Source organism: Rhinolophus hipposideros (genome assembly GCF_964194185.1).
Source record: "Rhinolophus hipposideros genome assembly, chromosome: 19".
Taxonomy (NCBI): domain Eukaryota; kingdom Metazoa; phylum Chordata; class Mammalia; order Chiroptera; family Rhinolophidae; genus Rhinolophus; species Rhinolophus hipposideros.
Window position 1 is genome coordinate 3,115,253 of NC_138065.1, and position 25,502 is coordinate 3,140,754.

The following is a 25,502-nucleotide window of genomic DNA, read 5'->3' on the forward strand; positions in this document are numbered from 1 at the left end:
TCACCCACCTTTGCTTTTCGTTCTCCCACACATAATATTGAAAATGTCTACTGGGGTGTCTGTTGCCCCCATTAGACCGAGGGCTCCTTGAGAACACAGACGGGGCTCAGTCAACACCATAGAGCCTCCTCCCTGGTCCGCATGCTTCTACTCCTGACCTCTCATCCCTCCTCCACACAGCGGCCAGAATGAGCTCCTCCGAGATCAGTCATATTGTGTCACTTGCCGGCTTAAGACCCTCCAGAAGTTTCCAAGTGCTTCTTGCCACTCAGACCTCGTTTTTGTTGTTATGTCCCCAGGGAGGCCCACTGGTTTCCCGCCTCATCTGGCTGTCACTCTATCACGTCTTGCTCTTTTATGTTCTTCGTGGAACTCATGCCCACCTGAACAGGAATAAATACTATTATTTATTCCTTGGCGTGTTTCCTGTCGGACTCCCCAGGAGGGCAGGGCCGGCGGCCTCCTCTGTGACCGAGCTGCCTGAACGAAGCCCTGCTGAGTGTTGGTTTAATTGAATCCAGTCACTGTTTTCGAACTGAGGGAATGAACAACTGACATAAAATGAGAGTGAGGGCTGTGGTGATAGGGAGGCGGGGGAAGAAGCTGCGTCTCTTCTCTTGGGGGAGTCACCCCTGGTTAGGTGTGACCCCAAGTTACTTCTCAAAGGCATCCCCCTCCCGAAGCACGCCAGCCACTTGGGACTGTACCTCACCACCGAGACCGGAGGGCAGAGAGCAACCAACAAGGAAGAGACTGAGAGAGAATGTAGGAAGGGTAGAGAGAGAAAGAGGGGGGCAAGCAAGAAGGAAAGGAGGGGTAGGGAGAGGTGAGTGGTGGTGGTGGGGTGCTGCTCTTGCTGCTAGGTAGCATACTGACCCCTGCCGTGCCTGCTGGTGCCACCTCCCCACCTCAGGGCTCGGTCACCATCCCCTTCTTTACTGTAGAATCTGCACGTGACAATTCTGGGTACGTGAGCAGAAAGCGGAGAACTCTCAGAGAAAAGGGGAGAAATGGGGGATACTCAGACAGAGCCAGCCGACCCTCCCGTCACTCATATCCCAGGCTCCTGTGTGTGGGAGGGGCTGGGGTCCAATACCAGGGAGCCGGCTGGGGTGTTGGGGTACAGGGACTGAACCCTAAGAAGCAAAACAAGACTTGAGCAACCAGTAGTTTCAGTCCTGTTGTCACTTTGGTAATTGGAGTGTCAAAATCCATGACACAGGGCTTTGTAAAATGTAAGTTTTCAGCAACTGCCGGGAGGCAGAGCTGGCACTGAGGTAGCTTCTGGATCTTACTTCAGAGGGACGCTTGGGTCAGGGTTGTGTAAGGTTGCCTCAGGGCTGCTGAAACCCGAGGCTTGTCTTCCTGTTTCTCCCTAGAGTTCTTGGGAAAGAGCACGAAGTTCTCTCCTTTGTCCTCTGAGGGTTGGGGGCAGGCCTGCCTGGCTGAGATGGGGTCTGGGGTACTTGAGGACCTGGCTGGATCCATCTTCTCTGAGACGTGCCCCTGGGGCTCCCCTTAGCCCTCACCTGGACAGTCTGCCCCTGAGCTTTGTACCTGCCGTCTCCTTCCCACCTACAATGCACCCCACCTACCACACATCGACTTTTCAGAAATGCAAATACGATTGTATCATTCCCTCTCTAAAACCTCCCCTGCTTCTGCCCTTGGCCATCCTGGCCTAGAGTTTGGCCCCCTTTCCTCAGGACCTCCCTCTGCCCCTCGCACCCTGGGGACCCCTCATTCCTGCTCAGACGCCACATCTGCTGTTTTCCAGGCCTGTGCACACAGGGTCTCCTCCCATGTTCCTCCTGGGATGCCTGCCCCACCAGGCTTGACGTCCTTCTACCCTCGTCCCTGCAGGGGGACAGCCCAGCTGAGGACAGACTTCCCCCCTCAAAGTCCCCCCCCCCCCACCTTCCATCTCTCTGGCCTTTCTTTTTCCTCATTAGAAGCATTTGAGGACTTGTGTCGTCTGCCCTGCAGGTCTGGTAGCGTCTTAATGACAGGGTGAAGCATTGTTTCCCATGGGGGCCCCTCGGAGCATAAACCACGCTTGACACACAGTAAGCCTGATGCATGGTAAGCCCGCAGTTAGTCTTTTGAGTGAATGAATGAGTGGACTGACAAGTGAGTGAGAAGATCATTCATCTCTCCCCCCAATTCCAGAAGCATCTCACATCACCCAGGCCCCCGAGAATATTCAGAGTATTATTAAGCGTCTAGGCAGAGTCTGGTAGCTTAGGCTGCCACTGTTCCTTCCTCGTGCCTCCCTGAAAGTCATCCAGAAGTTCAGGTTCCACGGCTCAGGACAGCAAACCCCCTTCCGGGAACTGGAGAGCAGTCTCCGATGACAGGTTCTCTGTTTTTCTGTCATTTTGATACTGGGGAAAATCCCAAAGTTCTTATTTCCCTAATGGATGCATTAATCATAGAGGTAGCCACCCATTCTCACTTGGGCTGGGAATCTTAACCTTGACACCGACACTTTCCTTCCCTGAGGGAAGGAGCCAGCTCTCTCTGCTCAACAGAACCAGTTTGTTTTGGAATGAACGGGGCCTAATGGGATGACAGCAGCTGACTCTCCTTGACCCGCTTTCTTAAACTGTCTCCAGAACATTCCACAGGGCTGTGGAAAGCAGCTTGCTATTAGACCTTCCCCTGGGTCTAGAACAATCTCCTACTCAGAATGAGCTAGCAGGGCGACAGGCAAAGGGAGAACCCTTGGCATCTAAGAAGCCCCACCATCCTGCTGCTCAGCTGTCCCATCCTCTCCCAGCTTCTGGCGGACGTGCCCCTAATGCCCAAGTCTGTCCCCACCTCACATCTCGCCACACAACTCCCATCGCACTGGCTAGCTCCGGGGCCTACGACCTCCCTACCTTCACCTGCTCAAGGGTAGTGCTCATTCAGAGCTTGGTGCATGCTGGCACCTGAGGATATGCAACAAATCAGCTGGAGGCCCTGTCTTCAGGGCGCTCCATTGTCAGACTTGCTGATAAGGGTTACTTTCCCTACTGGAAGTGCAACAATAGAAGTGGCAGAGACTTCTCTGGGCCTGGCAGAGGAAGCCCCTATGTACTTGAGGAAGCTGAGCAGTCAGGGAGATTTCATGGAGGTGGTGACAGGAGGGGAAAACATTGCTGGTGCAAAGGTGCAGAGGCCAGAGAAAGCCTGCATGCCATTTAGGGAAATGTTTTGAAGGAGTGGGTGGGTGGCTGCATGAATGGAAGGGTTAGATTTATTCTGTGTCCCTGTAAATGTGGTGGGAAACCAGTGTTAATGCCCAGCAGGCACGAGGACCCAGCCTCTGGCTGGGTGTAAGCACAGACCTTCCAAGTGTCAGTGCCAAAGGAGGAGGCTCCTCTCCTGGAGGAGTTCGGGCAGGGCTGTTGGGGACAAACCTGGGGTGCGGCAGGTTGGGTTAAATCAGCAATTTTCAAACTTCTTTTTTCAAGACAAATCCCTTCCTTCAAATGGAAGCTTCTGGTGTACAACAGAGAAAGACTGGTACGATTGAATAAAGCCGGGGAGGGGGCTTCAGATCCATCAGCTCACTGCTCCCTACCTTCCAGTTTGAGATTCCACGATGATATCCAGAAGCCTTCCATCTACTGGATTTAATCCCACCCTCTTCTTCGCCCCTTTCTCCACAGCAGCAGGAAGCATGTAGGAAATCTGAGGACATCTGTATGTCAGTATCTGTTGAGAACCTACCATGTACCAGCCACTACTCTAGGTGCTGGGAATAAAGCAGGCACTAGGCCAGGTGCCACAGACTTGGCCCTCAAGGGGTTCGTGGTCTAGTGGGAGGCAGTCACAAACATCTTCGGGCACATTATGATAAGTAATGGTGGGCAGAGGGGTGAGTGGTCTCCCCTCCCCTCTCCTCCCCTCTCCTCCCCTCTCCTTCCCTCTCTCCTCCCCTCTCCATCTTACCCTACTCTACCCTACCCTAGTCTAACCTACCCTGCCCTACCTAACTCTACCCTAACTCTACCCTTCCCTACCCTACATTTCCCTCCCTTCTCCTCCCCTCTCCTTCCCAACCTTACCCTACCCTCCTTTACCTGAAGCATGGAGTTCTGGCAAGGCCGCTGATACCACGCTGACCTCCCAACTTCCTAACTGGTTCTCTTTCCTCTACCAAGCTGCAATCAGAAGGGGTGGCCTCTCCCCGGACATGAAGGTGAGGGAGCAGGGCTGTCCGAAGGTGAGTGTCCCCAGCTGTGGAGTCCTCAAGTTAGGCAGGGAAGGGATTGGCGGCTTCTAAACTCTGCTCCCCAAGTTCACGGCCTGCAGTGGGTCCTGGAAACACCCTCGTGCCCTCAAGTGGAAGCCCTTATATCTTTGCACCCACAGCAGAGGCCCCAGGGGTGTGCGTGGCGGGGGGCACCAGGCAGTGTGGGAGAGGCGACTGTGATCAGTCAGCTCTTTTCTTCCCCTCACCATTGGGGAAGCAGCTGGGAGGCACAGCTTGCAGACAAGATGGGTTTCAAGCCCTTTTCTCTGTGTTGGACAACTCCACCATGGAGGATTCTAGACTGGTCCCTTTCCCACTCTGTGCCTGACTTTCCACATGTATAATATGGGGGATAGAGGGGACATAGATGGCTGGCAATCTTTCTCCAGCTCCCCCTGATCCTAATTCCATCATCTTCTCTCTGCAGGAAGGGTTGGGCAAGGCAGACACCCCTGATTTGGGCTTTGGTCTTTGGAAGGCCCATCTCAGCCTGGTACCTGGGCACCTTGTGGTGATGTTGTCAGGCCCGAGGGCCAGGGGAGATGGCAGAGGAGTCACTTGCATGTGTCTGAAGTGAGCAGTTGGGTGTGGAGGCCGCTGGAGGCAGGGAGCTGGGAGCCAGGCTAGGCTGCAGGTTTTGCAGAGAGGCAGGTGCCCCTGCTGGCCTGAGCCCTCAGCTACTGACCGGGATGGAGGAGCCTCAGGCACCTCAGGGTGGTTAGCTTGCCCACAAGACTTAGAACCAGGACCTTCAGGCCTGAAAGCCTCTCTGGACCCAGAGTCCAACCTCCTTGACTTTCACCCCTATGTGGACCAGCCCCAGTGTCCCTGGGGAGTGTGAGACACAACTCCCTTAAGAGACACCCACTGGTCCTGTGGCTTCTGAGCTCCAATTGTGTGTAAATACACCCATCTATGCTTGTCCCCTCTGCTCAAACTCCCATATTCCTCAGGTATGGCCCGTCCAGTGTGCATCTGAAAACTTGCAGAGGAATTAGTTTCCATTAGGAAAGAAACGGCTGTGTGGACAGTACAGGGTGAAGAGGGCTCGTGGCTGCAGGGGGTAGGTGTGGGGGCTGGCATGTCGAGGGCATGGGATATGGCCCTTTTGCTTTCTGTGGGGACAAGGCTGGACAGGGAAGTCCTGAGCTGGGCTGGGGTGACCGGGAGTAGGACCTGAGGTTAGAGGTAAGGAAATGGTCGGGGCAGGGAGCCCAAGGGGCTCAGAACAAACCCACATTATGGCGGCTTCTCATCTTGGTATCATGAATGAAGGGGTTGAGCCCCATCAACGCCAGGGCTGTGCACCCCAGACCCCCGGGGCAGGACGGGTTGGGAAGGGAGTGGAAAAACACGCAGAGAGCGCTGGCTTGGAGGAACACTTTATTTCAGCCCCGGCCCAGCCCCACAGTGAAGGCGATGCCGCATGCAGCCCTGGGGCCCTAGCTGGGCGGGGACAGGGTGGCCTGGCCTCCTGATTAGTGGTTGTGGCTGTGGCCGTGGCCACCATGGCTGTGGCCGTGGCCGTCATGGCTGTGGCCGTGGCCAGATTGGTCAGTGCCACCTTTGTTGTGGCAGGTGCCGCGGCTCTCCCCGAAGCCTGGCCCGTGGCTGTGGCCTTCCCCTGGAGGGGCGTTCTTGTGCATCTCCTCGTGGGACGCCACCGTCAGCCGGGCGATCAGAATGGAGAACTCCTCGAAGTTCAGCTCCTTGTCTCCATTTGTGTCCAGCTCCTCCAGGATGTGGTTTATCGCGGCCTCATTCCTCTTCTGCTTCTGTAGGTTGGGAGGCAGGGCGGTCAGGCCTGGGTGCCGCCAGGGCCGGGGCCCGGTAGCCCAGCAAGTGACCCGATGGCAGAAGCACAGGGAAACCTGGCTCCTGGGCCTCAATTCAAAATTAGACACGACCATTGACGGAGTGCCCGCAATGGGGCAGAGGCACCGTTTGCTGTCCCGTTTATTCCACGTACAACCGGGATCGACTCAGAACCCGGTCGTGTCCCATTCCCTCCACTTCTGCCGACTTGGCTCCCTCCCTTTCCATCACGCTCCCTTCCCTCGAGGTTACAAATTAGTGATGCTCATTACAACCTGTGTAACGGGAAGCACCTGAGGAAAACAAGATGATTCAGCTCTAGTGGAGGGACAGAACAGGGTGGGTCCCTGCTGACCCCACAGGGCGTGACAAAGTATGCAGGCCACGCAAGGTGAGGGAAGGATCCAGGTGGGGCAGAAGTGAGCTCGGGCTGTTCCAGTTATGCTACTCGCTGCCTGGGGCACCTCAGCTAAGTCCCCTTCAGACCCTGTGGGTGCCCAGCCCACCTCCCAGGCCCTTCCGCGGCCGCAGCGCTCTGTTCGGTCTGTTTTCCTACAATATTGCCATCGCCCCTGGGGAAAAACAGTCACCCTGAGCAGCGCATTGGCCAGGTCCCAGTTTCCCCTCCTGGCCTGTGGCTCTGCTTCTGGCAGAGGGCGTGGGGGATGGGCCGGCCCAGGCCTCGCACAGAGGAAACCTTGCCAGCACTACTTCTGGGCTGCGCTCTTTCTTGTTTGCCCTGGCCCAGCGTCCTGCTTGCTGAGGTCTGCCCCTACGGGGAGCTGTCATCATCCTGGTATCTCCTACTGCTGCACCATCCCACCCACTGCGGTGGGGAGGGCTGGCCACCGACCCCAGGACGTCTGCTCCAGGAATGCACCCGAGGCTGGGACCCGGGTGTCCCACCTTTCTTAGTCCAGGCCTCTCTTCCCCCAAAGTCCCCAAATTGGTGAAGAAACCCAAAAGATCTAGTGGAACAAATCCCCCTTTTTCCTAGAACTGCACTAATCGTTTTCAGATGGGTACATGCGTCCGGAGTGCCGTGTAGCAGCCAGTCAGTGCTGGGCGGGGCTTTCCCACAGGCGGTTTGTTTCCTGCTAGAGACCCTCTCGGTGGGAAGAGCCCCCTCAGGTCTTGTCCCCAGTGTCTGCCTGAGGCTTAGTCTCCTGGGCTTCTACTTCCTCCTCCACCTTCAGGTCTCAGCTCAAATGTCACCATCTCAGAGGGGTCCTTCCTGTCCACCTACCTAGTCAGTCACCTCCCCCGCCCAGCCCCACCCCCACACAGCACTCCCGTTTACTTTCTTTCGGGCACCTATTGGCTTTGGGTGTATCTGTGCTCTGCACTGGTCACCCGCTTTGCTGTGTGTCTGTCTCTCCCATCGGGACACTGGGTCCCTGTTTGCCACCACACTCCCCTGCCCGGGACAGGGCCTGGCACACAGCACGGCATCAGTCAGTCTTTCTTGATTCCGTGGGTGCTGCCTAACTTGGAGCCCCTCCAGGGCCTCGGCGCCCGCTGCCTCCGGAGGCTGGGCTGAAGGCTGGGATTTTCTCCTTGACCATTGCACCCCTTCCTCCCTCCTCAGCCCAGGCGGTGGCCAGGAGCCCAGCCCTACCTTGAGGAAGTTGGGCAGCTCCTTTTTCACCATCTGTTTGAACTCCTTCTGGTTCAGCCGATCGTGGTGCTCCTGGCGCGTGGAGTAATGGTGGAAGGTGTTGATGATGGTCTCAAGGCTGCATTCCATCAGCGACGACATTTTGTCTTCTACCTTCCTGGTCCGTCTGAGCAGAGGAGATGCAAGGGGTCAGCGCTTAGAAGAAAAGGCCGGAAGCTTCCCTGACACCTCCTTCTGGTTGCTCTCAGGTATGAAGGGGGAAACAGAATATAAGGGAAGCCATAGGCTGCAACTGAACTGGGAGATGACCCTGTCCCTCACGTGTGAGAAATGGTCGTTAGAATATATCTGGAGAATGCCCCAAATCAGAGCGCTTGAGAACAGGAGTCTCCTGCAGAACAAGACCTAGAAAATGTGAAGGAAGCTTTAAAGTGAGTGGGTCAATCAAGGAGGGCTTCCAGGAGGAGGGTTTGAAAGGAAGATGGGGGGGAGTAAAGGAAGAGTCGGCAGGCAGGCAGGCTCCTGCCCAGGGAAGCTGGCAGCTCACTCACCAAAGCCGAGAGAAGTCACACAGAGGGGTTTGACAGGGCTGTTAGTGCCCAGCATTTATAGGCCACCCCTGGCCATGACTCTCAGCCCTCTAGTGGGCAGATTGCATCACAGGTGAGCAGTGTGGTAACCCCAAGTTGGGCTGTCACTGCCAGGAAGGGGGCTGGGGTGTGACAGGAAATGTTCACACAGATCCTTTTGCTTTTTTGTGAAATTCCTAGTCCTGGGCCTGGAGCTGGTTGAGGAGGAAGCTGGTTGGTTAGTTCACTTCCCCTCCACCCCACACCCCTGCCCTCCCTAAACCCGGACAACAAGCTGCCTCTCCTCTGGCATCCCTCCCTCCCCCTGCCCTGTTGAGGTGTCACCTTCCCACCTATGCTGGCCAGTGGTGGTGGTGGGCAGAGGACCCCCGAGGAGCCCGGTCCACTCTGACCCCTCCCCCATGTGGGTAGCCCAGCAAGGATGGCTGAGCCTTCCCCTGCCTGCCTGGCTCTGTGCTTGTGGGAGGGTGAGCGGTTGACATGGAGGTCTTAGATTTATGGGGGGCGGTATTGAGTTGGAGTCAGAAGGGCCCTCAGGGTTGTCAACCCCCTTGTATTGCAGATGAAGAAACTGACACGCAGAGAGGGACCTGAGTAAGGTCACATAGCCTGTTGGTGACATATCAGGAATTGGGCCCAGCATCCTGGTTCCTGATTAAGGGTGATTCGGATTAAACTTCCTGTTGTAGCCTGGGTGAGAGACCCTCAGGGCTTGAGTCTCTATAGAGGCTGTCAGCATTACTCCTCTAAATCCTGCTGTGGGAGCCACGCCTTCAAGGAGCTTATAACCAGAGACAACTGTTTTGATGTGGCCTCTTGGGCAAGACCCGTCCCTCCCTGGCTGCAAACCTCCCATCACCCAGGGAGAACAGGGGAGAAGGCTGAGCTGCTCTGTACAGGCACAAAGCTCCCCACCCTGCCTGCCCTCCCCCCCTGAGTCACCCCCCACCTCCAGGCCTTTGTCTTTGCTGCTCTCACCCCGAATGCCCTTCCCCCTCTGTAGGGTACAGTCCTACCTGCCCCTCATTCAAATGCTACCTGGTCCACGGAGCCTGCTCTGTTCTTTCCAGCGGGGCACAGTCTCTCTCCTCGGACAATGGACAACGATACCCCCGCCACTTCTGGCTCTCAACACTCCCTTTCTGGAGTGAACTTATATACATATTTTGCTTTTGTCTGATCTTGGCCTGTAGGTCCTCAGGGGGCGTTCTTACTCACGTTCATGTCCATTCAGGCCTCGGCACAGGGAGACCTCACATCTGCTGAAGAATCGTGTCCTTACTAGCACCCCTGCCCCTCCGCCCAGGAATCGTGTCCAGAGGACCTACTGTACGCACCTTCCCTAACCTATTGCTTCCTCTGGCCTCTCCCCTTTCACCAGGGAAGGTTCTCTCTTCCACTTGAACCAGACCTTCGTCTGGTCCTCAGGAAGCCTTCCCTCACCGCCCCGGCCCTCACTGCTGCTCTGCCCCCTGGAAGCCCGAGGCAGCCCGTGTGTGCGACAACTTGGCCCTCAGCACGTCCCGTCTGCACTGCTGAGATGGCACGTGGAATAGTGGCTCAGTTCACACTGGCTGTGTGATCTGGCCTCTTAACCTCTCCGTGCCTCACTTTCTTGATCAGCAAAGTAGGATAATTACAGGACCTACCTTGAGAATTGAGACCCTACGTGTAAAGCTGGAAGAGATCGGTAAATAAGAGGTATTATTATCGGTTGTCTTTTCACTCATTCATTCATACAAGTATTGGTTGAGCACCTACTATGTGCCAGACGCTGGAGGAAGAGTTGGTGAGTGAATCACAATACACGGGGAAGGCATAATCTTATATCCTGAGTTTCTAGTCACATTTGAACTCTGGGGAGCTAAGGACAGCGCCTGGCACAGTGCCAAGCACACAGCACATATTTAACGAATGCTTGCTGAATGCGTGCTTAAATGAATGAGCAGATCATCTATGAATCAATGGACAGTGCAGGTAGGGCGCAGGAATACGTGGATGGAAACTTCAGGGGCATTCCCCAACAGGACCCCATTGTTTGAGCTGATGGAGGAAGCGCACAGGGCCGCGCCCTCCCTCCTCCGGCTGTTAGGAAACCTCTTGTTTCAGGCAATTGGGACAGGTGCCTGGGCACCTCTCATCTGTGCGCCCACAGCACCCTCTGCTGCCTCTACCGAAGCACGTTCCACTCTGAACCGAGGATCTCAGACGCAGTTTTCCGGGACACGGTACTTAGAGGAAACGGGTGAGGCGGGCTGGGCCTGAGAATGTCAGCAAGAAAGTCACCTGTTGGGTGACTGTGGCTACTGACGCGGGGCCTCAGGGTCGAGACACTAGGGAGCGGTGGAGACTGTGGCGAATGGGACAGCTGGAACTGGGCCGCAGGCCAGGGTGGCCACGTGGGAAAGTGGACCTGGTGCTGCTGGACCTCCGAAGGTTCGGGACATCTGAATTTTTATGTGAGAACGTCTGCTTTTAAAATTTGACACCTAATTTTAGAGGAGAATGAAGACATTCACAGTGAAGCATGGTGTGTGAAGGACAAAGTTTGACCTCTGCTGCGCCTCGGAGTTCTCGCGTCCTCCGTGTTGCTGCGGGACTCGCTCCTGCAGGTCCCCACAGGGCCTGGCTCAGGGGGCGTCGGGGGAGCGTTTGTTGAATGAATAGACGCTGGAGGACACAGATACACGAAGACGTGAGTGAGTGTGACATGAGCACTGGTCTGTTGCCCGGTGACTTTCTGCAGAGCCACGGATCTCCGCATGAAAGTGAAACGAGGATGGGAATAGTATCAGCAGTTGGTGGGAGTGAGCGGCTGGACGGGCCTTGGAAATAGACGGCATCCCATGTTGGCAGTGGGTTCTCTCTCGTCCCGGGGCACAGCAGCTCCATGGTCCCAGACTAGCCCGGACTGGGGGCGGGGGTGGCAGGCCTGAGCTGGGCAGGTCCTGACCGTGGCAGGCCATTCCTGGCCCCATCAATCGGAGCCCCACCCCCACCCAGCCTCCTCACTGCCACCTGAGGCCAGAGGTTGGGATAGGGGTGGTGGGCAGTGGGGTCATCTCCTTGGGGAAACTCACAGCCTCCTGCTAGTACATGAATTGGGGCAAGTTTTCTGGTTCTGAACAGTGACTCTGGAGGTGGCCATTGGGAGAAAAGGGTCTGGTTTCCTGGGCTGTGTTAAAAACAAATCAGCACAGGTGAGCAGGCAGAGCTCCTGCAGCTCTAATGCCATCGTGGTGCTCCCCCAATCCCCACTTCCCCCACACCCACCCCGGCCCTGGACCAAGAGTGGGTCTGTGCCTTTCCCCTTCTCTGCAGCCTGCTGTTGTCTGCAGAGAATCCTGCTCCTTCTAATAGTACACCAGGTGTTATGTCGGGGGTGTAATACCAGACCCCCCTTGGGGGCTTTCCCCAGGCTCTGCATCCTGTAGCTTATGGGAGCGACCCTGGTTGAAAATTAGAGCGGACTGAGGGCTGAGAGCTGGGTTCTAGTCCTAGCTTTGCCAGGCCTGCTGGGGGGGGCTTTGGAAGTCATTTCCATGCCCAGGGCTCCATTTTCTTATCCATTAAGTGAGGTCGTGGGATCAGCTGGCTTTTAGGTCAGCTGTTTGCTTCCCCCGGACTCTCTGGAATCCCTTTGAAGTATAGAGCCCTTTAGAGAAAACAAAGGGCATTCACACACATTACCAGGTTGCCATTCTAATCACTGGCTTTTGGGTCAGTCTCCCTCACGAGATTATTATTAACTCCTTGAGAGTGGGGGTTCTTGTGTGTACTCAGCCCTGGCTGATAAGCTTTGTGTATGAGAGACAGCTGATAAACGTTTGCAGATTAATATGTGATTGAATGGGTTTTGATGGAACCTATGCTTAGAAAATTGTTCTTTCCTGTGATTAAAAAAGCTGTGCAGCTGGGAGAACCCAGAGACGGAGGAAAAGGAAGTGGGGAGGAGTGATGGGGATAGGGAATGGGGCGATCCCTGTGGGTGAAAGGCCGAGTCCGTGCTGCCCCCTCGTGGCCTACCTGCGTCAGGACAGCCTGTGGCATTCGTTGGACCCGGTTCTCAACCTTTTTGTTCTTTTTTACTTGAAAAATTATCAAGTGTCCAAAGAACTTTTGTTTACGTGGGTTACATCTATTAATATTTGCAATATTAAACATTAAAAAATTGGAAGTACTTATTCATTCACCTAAAGTAGTATTAGTAAACCCACTGCATATTAACACATTAAACAGAACACACAAAATAATTATCTTTGAAAAAGCTAGTGAGAAGAGTGATATAAAAAAAAAATTTTTGCACACCTCTATGGCTTAAAATAAGATCACTGGATTCTCGTATCCACTTCTGCATTTAATGTGCTATATGTGATGTTTGGATTGAAGATATAAAGAAAGTCCAGCGTCACACAGATAAGGAGGTGGAAAAGGGAAGTGTATATTTATAGTCTTTAAAAATCATTGCGGATATTCTTCTTTGATAATTCACCAAAACTCAACAAGTGGAAGTTTCTTAAAGGTTAGTTGCCATGTAGAATCTGACACCATATCAACAAATCCATTGTACTCTATTAGAATTCACTGGTCTAGCATAAAATTTGAATTGGTCTTTTATGCAGTCATGACTTTGTAACTTTATGTGTTGGTCACCTGGAAAATATGGATTCACTAAATTATACACATCTTCCAACTGTTGACACATTTCATTATCATATATATATATATATATATATATATATAGGCATGTATTAATATCACCATTGATCTCATCAGAAAAGTCTGTAAGTATTGGGAAATGGTCATACTCATGGTGGCAGGCACAATATTCCAAAATTCTAATTTGTGCTTGAAAGCTCGCTCCATACGTGTTTATTACGCTAACAAATCCCATTGGTTGTTTTCCTTGACTTGAAAGTTTCACTCTGTTCATTTTTCAAGAAAATGCCTGCCAGGTATATACCCTAGCATAAATATCCACATCTTGGCTATTATCTGTTCTTTAAGTGAAAATGGTGTTCCATGAAAAAAGTGAGACCAGACTGCAGAGTGTGGCACCGGTCAGGCGATGAGCGTAACGTGGCCTTGTGCTGCAAGTGGGCCAGGGGCTGGAGATACCTGGTTTGTGGGAGGTTTCCTGGGTGGGTGACAGTTGACACTGAGGGTGGGGGTATGGCAGGAGGGGGGATGATGGACACGTAGACTGCAGGGGCAGAATAACAGCTGTCTCCTGGAATGTACCTTTCTATTTCTCTGTCCCCACCCTGCCCCTGCTGGTGACCTGGTGGAAAGGGGGTGGAAGGGGGTGGATGTTGCTGAGGGACCTCCACTCACAGCCTCCACACCACGGAGCACGTCTGTCTCCAGGGCAGGAAGTCCCCACATGTGGGACACACTCCCAGGTCCCAGGGGCACCCCCAGGTTGGCTGGGCTTCCCGGGAGCTGGGACGAGGCAGCCGCTCAGGGACCTTGGGCAATTGTGTCCTTTCCCAGGGAGGAGGCACCTGGGCTTACTCACAGGGCGGGTCCTAGCTCTCAGCCCGAGTCCAGTCTCACCTGAGCTCCTCTTGGTGCTGTGGACCCAGCCTGGAAGCTCTGCTCTCCTTCTCCTCTCCACCTTTGTTAGGGGCCCAGCTTTCCTCTTCTCTCCTGGAAGCCAGAGCCTGAGGCTCCATTCCCGGGAGGGAGTGGCCTCCAGTGCAGGGAGAGTGAGGGCCCAGGAAGCAGCGGCTGGAGGACAGGCCAGGGCCAAGTGTGAAAGGGGGAGCTGCCTGTACCCAGAGCTGCACGGGACCCCAGGTATTTCTGAGTGTGAGTGTGTGTGTTTCTTTCTGGGAAGCCCTCTCCCATCGAAGGATCTGGACTTCACCCGGTGGAGTGTTAAGATGAGGAGATTTCTTCTGCCCTAGAACTGGGGACTGCCCCACTTCGACACCCCTCTCACCCCACCCTACCCCCAACCGGGAAGGAGGTCTCCGCAGTGACCCACGTATGTGCGTTTCATGTTGGTTCTAGTGTTCCTGGATTCTTCTATGAGAATGGGAGTCTGCAATCCTACATTGCAGCTGTGGTGTAAGGATTAAATGAGATTGCATGTTCTAGTGTCTTGCACATAGTAGGCCCTCAATGAAATGGAGTTGCCCAGGGTAAGAGGATGAGGGTGTTTACCATCCGATGAGTAGCTGTCCTGAGTGTGGCACCCTGGGAAGCCTGGCCACGTGCTGGCCCTCAGGAGGCCTGCGTTTGGCAGGAGGCAGACATCCATTGGGGTGGGTGCCTGAGGAGCCAACAGGGTCTGATTCACTGTCTGCGTCTCCTCTTCCACCGTCTACACTCTCCCTGTTGCTGTCTAGGACCACATGATGATGCTGTCGTGCCTTGTGGTCTTATCCGCACTGGGTCTCGGGGCCTGGGGTGAGTTTTCCTTCACTGGATCGGAGAGGAATGGAGAGGGATGGTCCTCAAGTCTCTTATCAGGAATTCTTTAAATGCTGACTCTTGTGTAGGGAGAAAGGGTCGCATTGCCTTCAGAGCCCAGAGCTTGGAGTCTGTAGACTAGGGTTCAAATCCTTGCCCTGCCCCCGGCAATGATTTCAAACGAGTTATTCAGCTCTTTAAACCTTAATTTTTCCACCTGAAAATTGACCCAAGGCTCCTAGATTTGTGAGGGTGAGGGTGAAAGGAGACGGTGCGCAGGAAAGGCTCAGCCTTTGGGAAACGGGAGCAGGGATTCTGTTGGTGGTGTTATTATGTAGACCAGAGTCTCACCTCTGACCCAGCTTTCTGCTTGTCAGTCAGAGAGTTCCTTGGGAAAAGGGTGACGTTCCCGCTCCCTGCCCCTCACTGTGGAACTAACCTCGCAGGATGATGGGGAGTTGGCTGGAGAAAGCACACCAGGTCCTGGGCAGCACAGAGGGGCTCCTGGAGGGGCCCAGGGACCTGAGGAGGAAGAGAGACCATGGAGGGGCGGCCATGCCTGGCCTGAGCCCGTGCACCGAGCTGGCTGGCACAGGGCTTCCTGAGGACCCAGGCAAAACGGAATGTCCCTTTGCAGGTGACGTCTCCTGGGATCAGGCACAAGCCAAACACATATTGGAGAGGCTCCAATACCTGTTTACCAATGTCTCCCTGCTCACAGGAGAAAGCAGAGTGGGTCTGTATGCGAGGAGGCTTAAGGACCGCTGGGGTTTGTCACGTGACCAGATGTCTCTGAGACAGAAACAGCCACTTGTGACTGGGATGGGGACATGTGGGGCAGAGTGGGGCACCGGCAAAACACCTGCACAGATTACCATGGCCCTTGGGGGTGGGTGGTGCCTGGAGGGGACAGAAACCAGCAAGGGGAGAGGTTGCCACTGCACTCAGAGGACCCTCGCCTGAGGATGGAGACACACTCTCCCCACCCTCCCTACCCGGGCTCTGCCTGGAGGGAGCCCCCAGGCAGAGGAGATGGAGTCGCTCAGGGGGTGCCCAGGACAGGGGACTCAGGGAGTTGCCCAGAGTGGGTGGTGAGAAGCTCCGGAGAAGACTTTCTGGAGCAGGGAGGGTGGGCGTGCAGGGTGGGGACAGCTGGGAGTCAGCAAAGCGTCCAGGTTCTCCGTGCAGGTGCAGACTCCGTGATGGGGGTGAGTGGAGATGAGATGGGGGTGTGGAGGGGAAGGGGGTATGCCTGCTGCTGAAGGCCTCCTCCTAGACGCCTCACCTCACCAGCACGGGGCAGACACAGCCCAGGATGGTACATGCCACCGCCCGGGGCTGATGTGACAATGAGCAAGGTGTGCTGAGTGACAACCCCTCCTGCGTTCTCCCCACAGATGTCTCCACCATGGTCTCTCGCAAGGAGTGGGGGGCAGAAGCTGTGGGCTGCAGCACTCGGCTGGCCACGCCGGTGCATTTCCTTGTCACGCACCACGTCCCTGGCCTGGAGTGTCACAACCGGACTGTGTGCAGTCAGAGGCTACAAACGCTGCAGACTCAGCACGTGCACCACAACAGCTGGTGTGACGTGGCCTACAAGTACGTGGCTGGGCTGGGGACACGGGGAGGCTCGCGGTCGGAGCTGCTCTTTAGGCACACGCCCTTAACATCTGATTTCCTGGCTTTCTGGGTTGAGGTTACATTGGGTTTATCATGAATGAAATATTTAAAAAACCCTATAAAAACTCCAGGTCTTGTGGGATTTTCTGTGAGGTCCTTGACACTGAGATCTCCTGCAAGGAAGCCGGGAAGGTTAAGTACTAACTATACTGTCGAACCCCCTGGGAACCCGGTTGACACAGCACACTGCAGGGTAGGGGGGAGTTCCAGGGCCCGAGTGCGTTTCCTTCTATCTAAGTGGTACTATCTCCATGCTATGGGCCAGGGGACCAAGCTAGGGAGGCTGATTTCTTCCAAGTCACACAGCTGTGTGACAATTGTGGCGCCCACCCTGGCTCCGAACTGTCTCTTTGTCCGCTGCATATCCACTTCACCACGCGTGTGGGCTTCCATCTTGGTGAGGCGATCGTCCATCTCTCACCCTGATGGTCACTCTACCAGACCCTATTGGTGGCCACGACCACGTGCCCGCGGCCCACCTCTGACTTTCTCTAATTTCTGTGCATGGTGATGGCTGCCTGCCTTAAATGCCCGCTGCGTCTCTCTGTTTCCTGCTCCGGGCTTTCACCCAAATCCTATGAGGTGAAGGGGAGTAATATCCCCCTGATGGGGGGAGGAGTTGTGGGTAACTTCCTCAGGCCCCAGCCCTCCTGAGGGACAATTCCAAGGTGTAAGTACACGGTTCCTGGGAAGGTCACGTGTGGGGCTGGTGGTGGTGGTGGTGCCGGGGATTGAGCCCCAGGTGGAGACTGTTCCCATCCCAGCTCCCACATTTTGTTGGGTTTCTACCTTCTGTCCCGTTCTTCTTGATCCCTCATTATGGCTTCTGGGATCTCTTCCCAAATTCACTGCCTACGTCCACATCCTTGTCGGAGGTGCCCCTTCCTGGAGAGTCTTTGTAAGACAGTTGCCCTGGCAGGGAGAAATCCCATGGACAACCTGTGTGGAGACTACCCGGAAGCATGCATTGTGGAGGAAGGAAGGCAGGCATGTTAAAGGAATGTGGAGGCAGAGAGAATCTTACATCGTGTGCTTGGGTGTGTGCTAATGGCAGACCTCGTCTCCTTCTGAGTATGAGAAATCCCAGGGGTGTCTGAACAAGGGAGTGGGTCCTTCTGAATTCTAAGGACACGTATAAATGACTTAGCTTAGCCACTGTCTGGGACGAGTCCACACAGATTCCCTTTAGTGACCATGGCTCGAGCCATGGTCCCTTTGGAGGGGAGGCAGGTGGTTCCTCCTCTCGCAGGCCTGTACTACAATGCCGGTCCCTGAGCCCATATCTCCCTGCTCCACAGCTTCCTGGTTGGGGACGATGGCAGCGTGTATGAAGGTGTTGGCTGGGGCGTGCAAGGCATGCACACCCGGGGCTACAACAACGTCTCCCTGGGCCTCGCCTTCTTCGGTGCCAAGGAAGGTAATGCGCATCCCTTTGACCCTCCGCCAGTGGGTTGACTACGCTGCCTTCCTGTGGTCTCTCGTGTCCACACCCTTGTCTTTTCAGCCTACATCATACTTGTCCTTGCTGACCATCGCCCGCCTCTTGAACTTTTCTCGCTTGGATTCTGTGACATGGTGACATGGCTTTCTTTTCGTCCTCTTCCTCTTCTCTGGTCTGCACTCCTGCGAGATTGCTGAAGCCACCACTGACTCTGCTTGAGCTCATGAGTTTGTCCTTGCTTGTGGAGTCTGAGGTTGAGTGACTGAGGGGCAGGTGGCAGAGGTGGAAAGGCATGGTTACTCTCTTCCTCCAGCGTCTCCCATGGGGACAACCCAATCGGAAGCCGCCAGGCAACGCAGCCTGGGAAGTGTCGTTTGCAGGGTTTTAGCCCCTTCTAAGACAGGAGAGCAGAGGGCAGGATGGAGTGGAGAGCTGACAAATGACTGGCACCTGCCAGGATCCTCCTCTGACAACCGGGGCGACGAATAGCATTTATCTCAGAGGTTTTCCATGAAAATTATATGAGTTAATGGATGTAAAGAGTGCTTGCCGCATGTCTGATCGCGAGAGCTCCTAAGTAAATACTGTCACCCTTTTCTCCATGCTAGGGCGTACCTGACTGGGTGAGGGAGGCCTCCCTTCGCATGCAGCTTTTACTGCCTCCCAGCTCTTCCACTTACAGATGGAGCGGATAAAAGTCTTATTTTGGCACTTGGAAAAGGTCAACTACTTTGCCTCCAGGAGCTCTGTCCAACTAGTTCCTGGTCTCTTCGGTCCCCTGTCCTGGCTACTGGTCGAGCTTCCTCTCTTCTCATCCATCAGTTCTGTAGGCTCAGGTGGTCACCGTATCCTCCTTCCAGGTCTAGACCAGGTCGGAGTTTCTTGCTGACAGCTCTGTGTTCTGTGTCACCTCTTTCAGGCAGTACTCCCAGCCCTGCTGCCTTATTAGCTGCAGAGGACCTGATCTTCTATGCCATCCGGAAGGGTCACCTGTCACCCAGGTATATTCAGCCACTTCTCTTGAAAGAAGAGGCCTGCCTGACCCCTCAGCAGCCAGTGATGCCCAGGAAAGGTAAGGTTCTCAATCCCATCTCACCCTTCTCCCAGTGAGCACTCAACCGTTAGGGAAGGCTTTTTCCTATTGGCGTTCATTGGCTTCTTGGACCAAGAACACCTTATGCTGAGGTCCAGAACATTCTGAGATGGTGTCTTCCTGGGCTCCTCTCCTCCCCATTGGAATAATATAGCCATGGAGCCGTTCTTGACATAAATACGTATGTACACACATTTTCACTTCATCAATAGTTACCAAATACTAGACACTCTTCTAGGTACTGAAGATACAGCTGTAAACAAAACAGACAACACTTCACATTTCAGTGAAGAAAGACATAACGTGAAGAAGTCAGAAATCAGCACGTAAAATACATATGATGTCAGCTGACAGGAAGGCTATGGAGAAAAGTGGGCAGGATAAACATGTATGTATATTCATGTCTACTATGTGAACACACACACACATACACACATAAGTGCAAAACTCCGTAAACCTGCAACATGACCACAGGGCTGCGAAAAACTTGAGTTCACCGATTACATTGACGTCAGAGTGAATATTCAGAGAAGGTGGATAAGAAAAATCATGATAATAAAAATCAAGCAGCCACCTAAAACCAGTACAACGAGTAAGCACGTTCAGTAGTTTAGCATTCTCAGCGAGGGTGGACTTTTTCTTGGAATCACGGGCATCTTTTATTAATGTTTTTGGAAAATTGTCTCTAGTGTTTCTTGCTTTCGGACAACTGTTATCTTCAATAATGATAACCTTTCACACTTGGAGAGTCCTTATTAGATTTCAAATTACTTCCATATACATGCGATTAGTAGCTGAGCAAGTCAGTTGATTTCTGCATATTGGCCCTGTTCCATACGTCCACACACCTGTATGTATTATATCTACGAGGCATATTCAAGCAGGTAGGTACACTTTGTCTTTTGAAGGAAATGGCCATGACTCTGTACAATCAACAGAACCCGTAGATTTTTGCTCCCGTCCGTTGGCTCCAGCCACTAGACCCAGGCAATTCTTATCTGGCCTTTCCCAGAACCCCACAGCTGAGTGCGTGTGCTGGTGTGCCCGTCGGTACGAGTGGTTCGGGGAGACTGAGCAATAACCCAGCCCACAGTGGTGAGATGGTCCGTGTGTGGGCACAGGTGAGCGCCCATGTCCTTGGCTTTTCACTTCGTCACAGCTTGCCCCATCATCATTACGCGGTCAGCTTGGGAAGCGAGAGAGACGTACTGCCCTAAAATGAACCTCCCTGCCAAATATGTTATCATCATCCACACTGCTGGGGCCACCTGCAATGAATCCATGGATTGTCAGATTCGTGTCCGAGACACACAGTCCTACCACATGGACAAGCTGGACTTCTGTGACATTGGATATCAGTAAGTGGGGTTGGTGGAGATGCAACCCTCGTTTTCTTTAGGGCTGTAGGAAGAAAGGCTGGGGGACGGAATCGATATTTATGGAGCCCTTCCTGTGTACCAGGTGCTTTACATACGGTATCACGTTTTATTTGTGTGAGACTCTGGTCTATCATTCAGACATAGCGAAGAGTTAGTTATCTCTCTTCTCCACGAGGGGCTGAGAAGTAGACTCTGGAAAGTAGACGTTAGAAGCAGCAGTGATACAGCAAGACTGTGAGCGCCTTCCACAAGGCCGTCGAAGGGTTGTGCCTCTTTTGTTGTAATCCCTTCCAACCACTCAGAGACACAGCCCCTGCTCACCCCCTGCCTTGGTCTCCCAGCCCCAAACTTGCTCTCTCTGCTGTTAGAATCCTCAGTACCTCTGGTATTGTTTACTCTGTTTTATATGCACAGGAGCTTTTCATGTCTCTGGGCCCCTCTCCTCATCTCTCCAGCAGGGACAACAATCTCTGTTCTATTTGAAGATACAGAGTGACATCAGAATGTTCTTGTTCAGTGTCTTTAACGCCACGTCCATAATAAGGAAACACGAAGCTAATGGAATAGCTGAAGCTACTTGGCATTTCATAGAAGGGATTTAGCGTTAGAGTATGACAGATGGCAACCCTTTGTGACTTCATCACGACAAACTTCACAAAGTCTCGGGTGGACGTGCTTTTGCATGTGTCCTGTTTTGGCTGCTGACTCTCTCCTCTTAACTCCCACTAAAAAGCAAGCTTTGTGGACAGCGGAAACTGTTGCTGTTTTTTGTGGGACTTTCCACGGCCTTGGATGGTAAATTTGGAAATCCCAAATGCAAACTGCCACACGCTGAGGGAATGTTAGTTTTCCCTTCTCATTCAGTCATCAGGGACTCGATCCCTGTTTCTTGACTTTGAAACCTGTTATGCTGTCCCCTTCGCCCTCCAGCCTCGGGGTCCGTCATCTCTAATCTGGATGTTGACTGTCATCAAGACAAAGCATCCTCTCACTCACTGTGTTCTAACTTTTTTACCTGTGTTTGTTGGGTATCTGTTATGTGCCTGGTGCTTGGCAAGATAGAAATGGTTCCTTCCTCTGGGGAGGAGAGAGGGAAGATAGCAAACCAGTAAGGACCGGTCAGAATTAGGCTGTGACGGACGAGGAAGAGGATGGACACAGGATGAGGCTTCGGGGGAGTGAGTGTGTCAGGGTAGAGCTCCCAGAGTGCGGGGCATCCAAGCAGAGACACAGGTAACACGTGGGGGTTAGTCAAGCAAACAAGGATGGGGGAATGTTCCAAGTAAGGGCCTGGATGCAGACAGAGCACATATCTCTGAGGCCCTGAAGAACCTCAACTCATACGTAAAACTAGATTTCAAGAGGGGAAGGGTGAGAGGTAAGGCTGGAGAGGCCGACAGCAGTCATATCACGAGAGGCCTCGGAGTTGGTCCTGACAGATTGACTCTATTTGAAGGGCAACTGGAAGGTCATGCCCTATGATAGGATTCGTGTTTTAGCAAAACCACTCTGGGTGCTATTTTAAGAATGGATTGGAAGCAGGCGAAACACTGAGCAGGAAGGTATTGCAGTAATTCTGACAAATATGGTGGGCACCTGCAGCAGTGTAGTGGCCGTCGGCATAGAGGGAAGAGGAGGGATTTGAAGTAGGAGATGTGATTGACAAACCGATTGACCAGCTGTGACTCGTGATTGGATGCGACTGGGAGGAAGAGGGAGGCACTCAGGATGATGCCCAGTTTCTGGCTGAGAAAACTGCAGAAGCAGCTGAGTCTGTTGGGGCATGTGGTCTTTATAGATGGTAATTGAAGCTACGAGACTGGATGATTGGAAAGAACATGTTGAGTGAGAAGAAAGAAGGGGCTCGACCGGAGTGCCCAGGAGCACCACCTTCCTACACAGCGTCAGCGTAACCCAGAAGAAAAATACGTTTCCACTGTACTAGTGGAAGGGTCAGATTCTGTGGCTTTATGGGGAGAAAGGCCACGTGGCAGGGGATTGAAGTTGGGACTATGATTGCTTGTCACTGCATGACCTCACTTCTCGGGTTCAGGGACTGTCGTTGTTTTTCTTTTTTTGTCTCTGTGCACATTGGCCCGTAAGAGCCTTTCAGTCAATATCCGATAAATGGACGAAAGAGGGAATGAATGAGTCAAGGAGTGAATGAAGCCAGTCCTTCTTCCCAGAGTGACTTCCTCCGTTTCCCTTTGCCCAATCCTAGCTTCCTTGTGGGCCAGGACGGCGCTGTGTACGAAGGTGTTGGCTGGCATCGCCAAGGCTCTCACACTTACGGATACAACGATATTGGCCTAGGAATTGCGTTCATCGGCAACTTTGTAGGTAAGGAGTGAACATGGGGCAGAGGTTCTGGGTGATAAAGTACGGTGTGGAATGTCTAGGGAGGATGGGGGAAGAGGCCACCTTGTGGTGCCTGGCAGTGTCAGTGGAACATTTTAGCTTTAAAGGACTCTCCATACTGGATGCAGGTCACCAGGAGTCCCTCGATGGCAGAGCAGTGTCCCCAAGCCATCCAATCCCCATCTCTCCTCATAGCCATACCCAAGACAAGCATGGAGCAAGACAGAACATAATCTTTTGCAAACTTTGGTGCTTTTGTGGCTCAGTCAGCAAGTGCATCCTTTTCCTTGGTAACCATGGCAACAGTGCTGGGGAGCCTCACTGCCTATTATGCAAAGCCGTGGCCATGGCTGGTCCGGTGGGGCCATGGCTACCTAGTGATGCCTTCTGAGAAAAGTGTGCTGGGCTACAGCCTCTCTTCCAGAGCAGTTTTGAATTTTCCGGAAGAAGCTTTGCATGCGGGAATCAAGGAACGCAATGACGTTGTTTTCTCTTTGTGCCTGGCTGTCACAGTTTATGTGTATTGACTGTGGTGGTGCTGGTGGGCGGGGGAGGGGGCAGAGGGAGACTGGAATCTGGGCTCTTGTCTCCGCCCTAAGCAAGTAACCTGGAGACCCTGATGATTGATGGGGTAAAATGTGTTTTGCAGAAAAGCCCCCCAATGCCGCGGCGCTGGAGGCGGCCCAAGCCCTGATCCAGTGTGCGGTGGACAAGGGGTACCTGACTCCCAACTACCTTCTGGTGGGGCACAGTGACGTTAGCAATATCCTGTCTCCTGGGAAGGCTTTGTACAACGTCATCAGCACCTGGCCTCATTTCAGGCAGTGAGGGAGCCCCTGCTCCCTGAGACTGTCCCCCCACTCCCCTCACGGGCTGCTGGGCCGCCCCTGTCCTCACCCTCCACGATGGCTCAACACCTCATGTCCCTCCCTGCCAGCCCCGTCCGTCCTCCTGTCTCAGGTTGGTATGACCCTCTTCTGCTGGCATCCTCCAGCGACCCCCATGGCTGGGCATCCAGCCCTCTGAGTCTGGGCCCACTTCCCCTCTCGTCATCTTCCTCTGCCCTGGCTCCCAGCTCCTCAGCCTGGTAACGTGACGGCTGGTCCCTGTTTGACTTCTCACTCCCTTTGCATGTGCCCCCCTGCCTGGTGCCCCTGTCCTGCTGTCTGCCCAGCAGCCCTGAGTGTCACATGCGATCTGGGTCAGTGCCCCAGCCCCTCCTCTCTACTCACACACTCACTCATCTATACTTCAGTGCAGCCCTTACTCAGGGCTTAATTTTTTCTAGATGTGTCTATTCTCTCTGACCAGTCCATTTTCTCTGTGTCCTCAGTTTCTCAGCAGTGTCTGGAATCTAGTAGGTACTACAGATATTTGGGGAAGAAATGCGTGAATAAACGAATGAGTAGATCCAGGTTCCTGCTCCCCTTTCCATTTTGTTCATCATCCCATCCTTGGGGAACCCTCCCACCAGCATCCTCTCTGCTCCCGTTTCCTCTGCCTGAGGCTCAGAGCTGGTTGTGGTGACTTGTCTGTACTGGGTGCTGTGTCTCCAGGGTCCTGGGTGCCCATCTTCCCAGAGCTCCAAGAGGGCAGGGACCACACACTCATCCAGGCTCAGGCTGAGTCCACGCATGGCGCCCGGTGCCCGCTGCCTGCCCTTGCCTGGCCCGGCCCCTGGGTGTCAGGCTGACCCAGAGTTGTGGCTCCTGCCCAGAGGGAAGCCCCTCTTTTCAAACAGAGGACACAAGTACTGCTGCTCAGGAGAAGCACAGGAACTGCTGTTGTTTTTCCTGATCTGGAAACGAAGGGAGGAGGAAGAAGGGGGAGGGACAATAGAAGGAGCCAGAAACATGGACTCCCCCTGCCCCCATACCTTTGGTATTTGGTATTTGGTCTGTTACAGAACAGAGTGTTTGACGACCCGGTGCCAGCAGAGGCGAACTCTAACCACCGAGAATTGCAGTGGAGAAGGATTGGCTATTTTATTATGAATGGCGCCACCCAGGAGAACGGGAAACCAGTGCTCAAAAGCTGGAACTCCCTGATCCAGGATTGGGGCAGGATTTTAAGGGGCTACAGGGAGCAGGTGTGCGGAAGTGCTGGCGGGGCGAGTTTTAAGTGGAGGAACTTGGAGCTTGGCCATTTATGGTAAAGGGTTGTCAACACCGGATCTTACTAGACGGTGGACTCTCTGCTTCTGGAAGGGTTCCAGCGTCCAAGTTCTGGTTATGTCCCTTTGATTCCGTATGTGTGTGTGTGGGGGGGTGGGAGGTGGGGGGTGATGGGGTCGTTGGGGGGTGGGAGTGTGGGGAGAGGCTTTGATTCTGGGTGAAGCTGGAGGTTAAAGTTCTCTCCTGCACAGGCTTGGGCCACATAACATGCGGTTTTCATCTGTTGTCTCAGAAGAGCAACTTATTCGCTCATTAAACAGGGTCGGACCATTTTGCACTGCTTCTGTGGTTACATGTCTTCGCTTTCTGAGTGTTTGAACAGCTCTTATCACCAGGCAGGTTTTCACGTTTTTATAGCCCTTTATGCTTTTCAAAGACTGTCCTTCAGACCGCTCTGGATTCACTCTGTCCATTTGTCATTTGTCCTCAGGCGACCTGGCTTGTAAATCAGGGAAAGAATGGTTTGTCTGCAGGTTCAAGTAGGCCCAGGGGATCTCAGTGCCCCTTCCTGATTTACTGCGGGGGAGGGGGGGTTCTACCAGACTCCGGCCAACCTGTCCTCCCTGTTGGGGTGGGGGTGGCGGCTGGGCATGAACTTCTAGAGGAAACTTCCGCAGCTGCTGCGTGTGTTTCTCCTTCTCTTACAACATTGAGGGTGAGTCCCACAGTCCCTCAGCCCCTCACGCAGGAAGTA

The 25,502-nt window shown here is 53.7% G+C and overlaps 2 protein-coding genes across 2 annotated transcripts; one reads left to right on the plus strand and one right to left on the minus strand.

Annotated features, from left to right (window-relative positions):
* Positions 1 to 5,609: 5,609 nt before the first annotated feature.
* Positions 5,610 to 8,247, minus strand: S100A9 (S100 calcium binding protein A9). The gene is made up of 3 exons (XM_081025168.1): positions 8,228 to 8,247; positions 7,677 to 7,842; positions 5,610 to 6,018 (listed from the first exon to the last, which is right to left on the minus strand). The coding sequence occupies exons 2-3, from the start codon at positions 7,815 to 7,817 to the stop codon at positions 5,722 to 5,724; spliced, it is 438 nt and encodes a 145-aa protein (XP_080881294.1). The 5' UTR covers positions 7,818 to 7,842; positions 8,228 to 8,247; the 3' UTR covers positions 5,610 to 5,721.
* Positions 8,248 to 14,625: 6,378 nt separating this feature from the next.
* LOC308487329 (peptidoglycan recognition protein 3-like) lies at positions 14,626 to 23,462 on the plus strand (the record flags this gene model as incomplete). Its single annotated transcript, XM_081025412.1, has 8 exons — positions 14,626 to 14,680; positions 15,321 to 15,419; positions 16,081 to 16,282; positions 17,662 to 17,780; positions 18,724 to 18,876; positions 20,057 to 20,255; positions 22,498 to 22,616; positions 23,284 to 23,462. The coding sequence occupies 8 exons, from the start codon at positions 14,626 to 14,628 to the stop codon at positions 23,460 to 23,462; spliced, it is 1,125 nt and encodes a 374-aa protein (XP_080881538.1).
* Between the last annotated feature and the right edge of the window lie 2,040 nt (positions 23,463 to 25,502).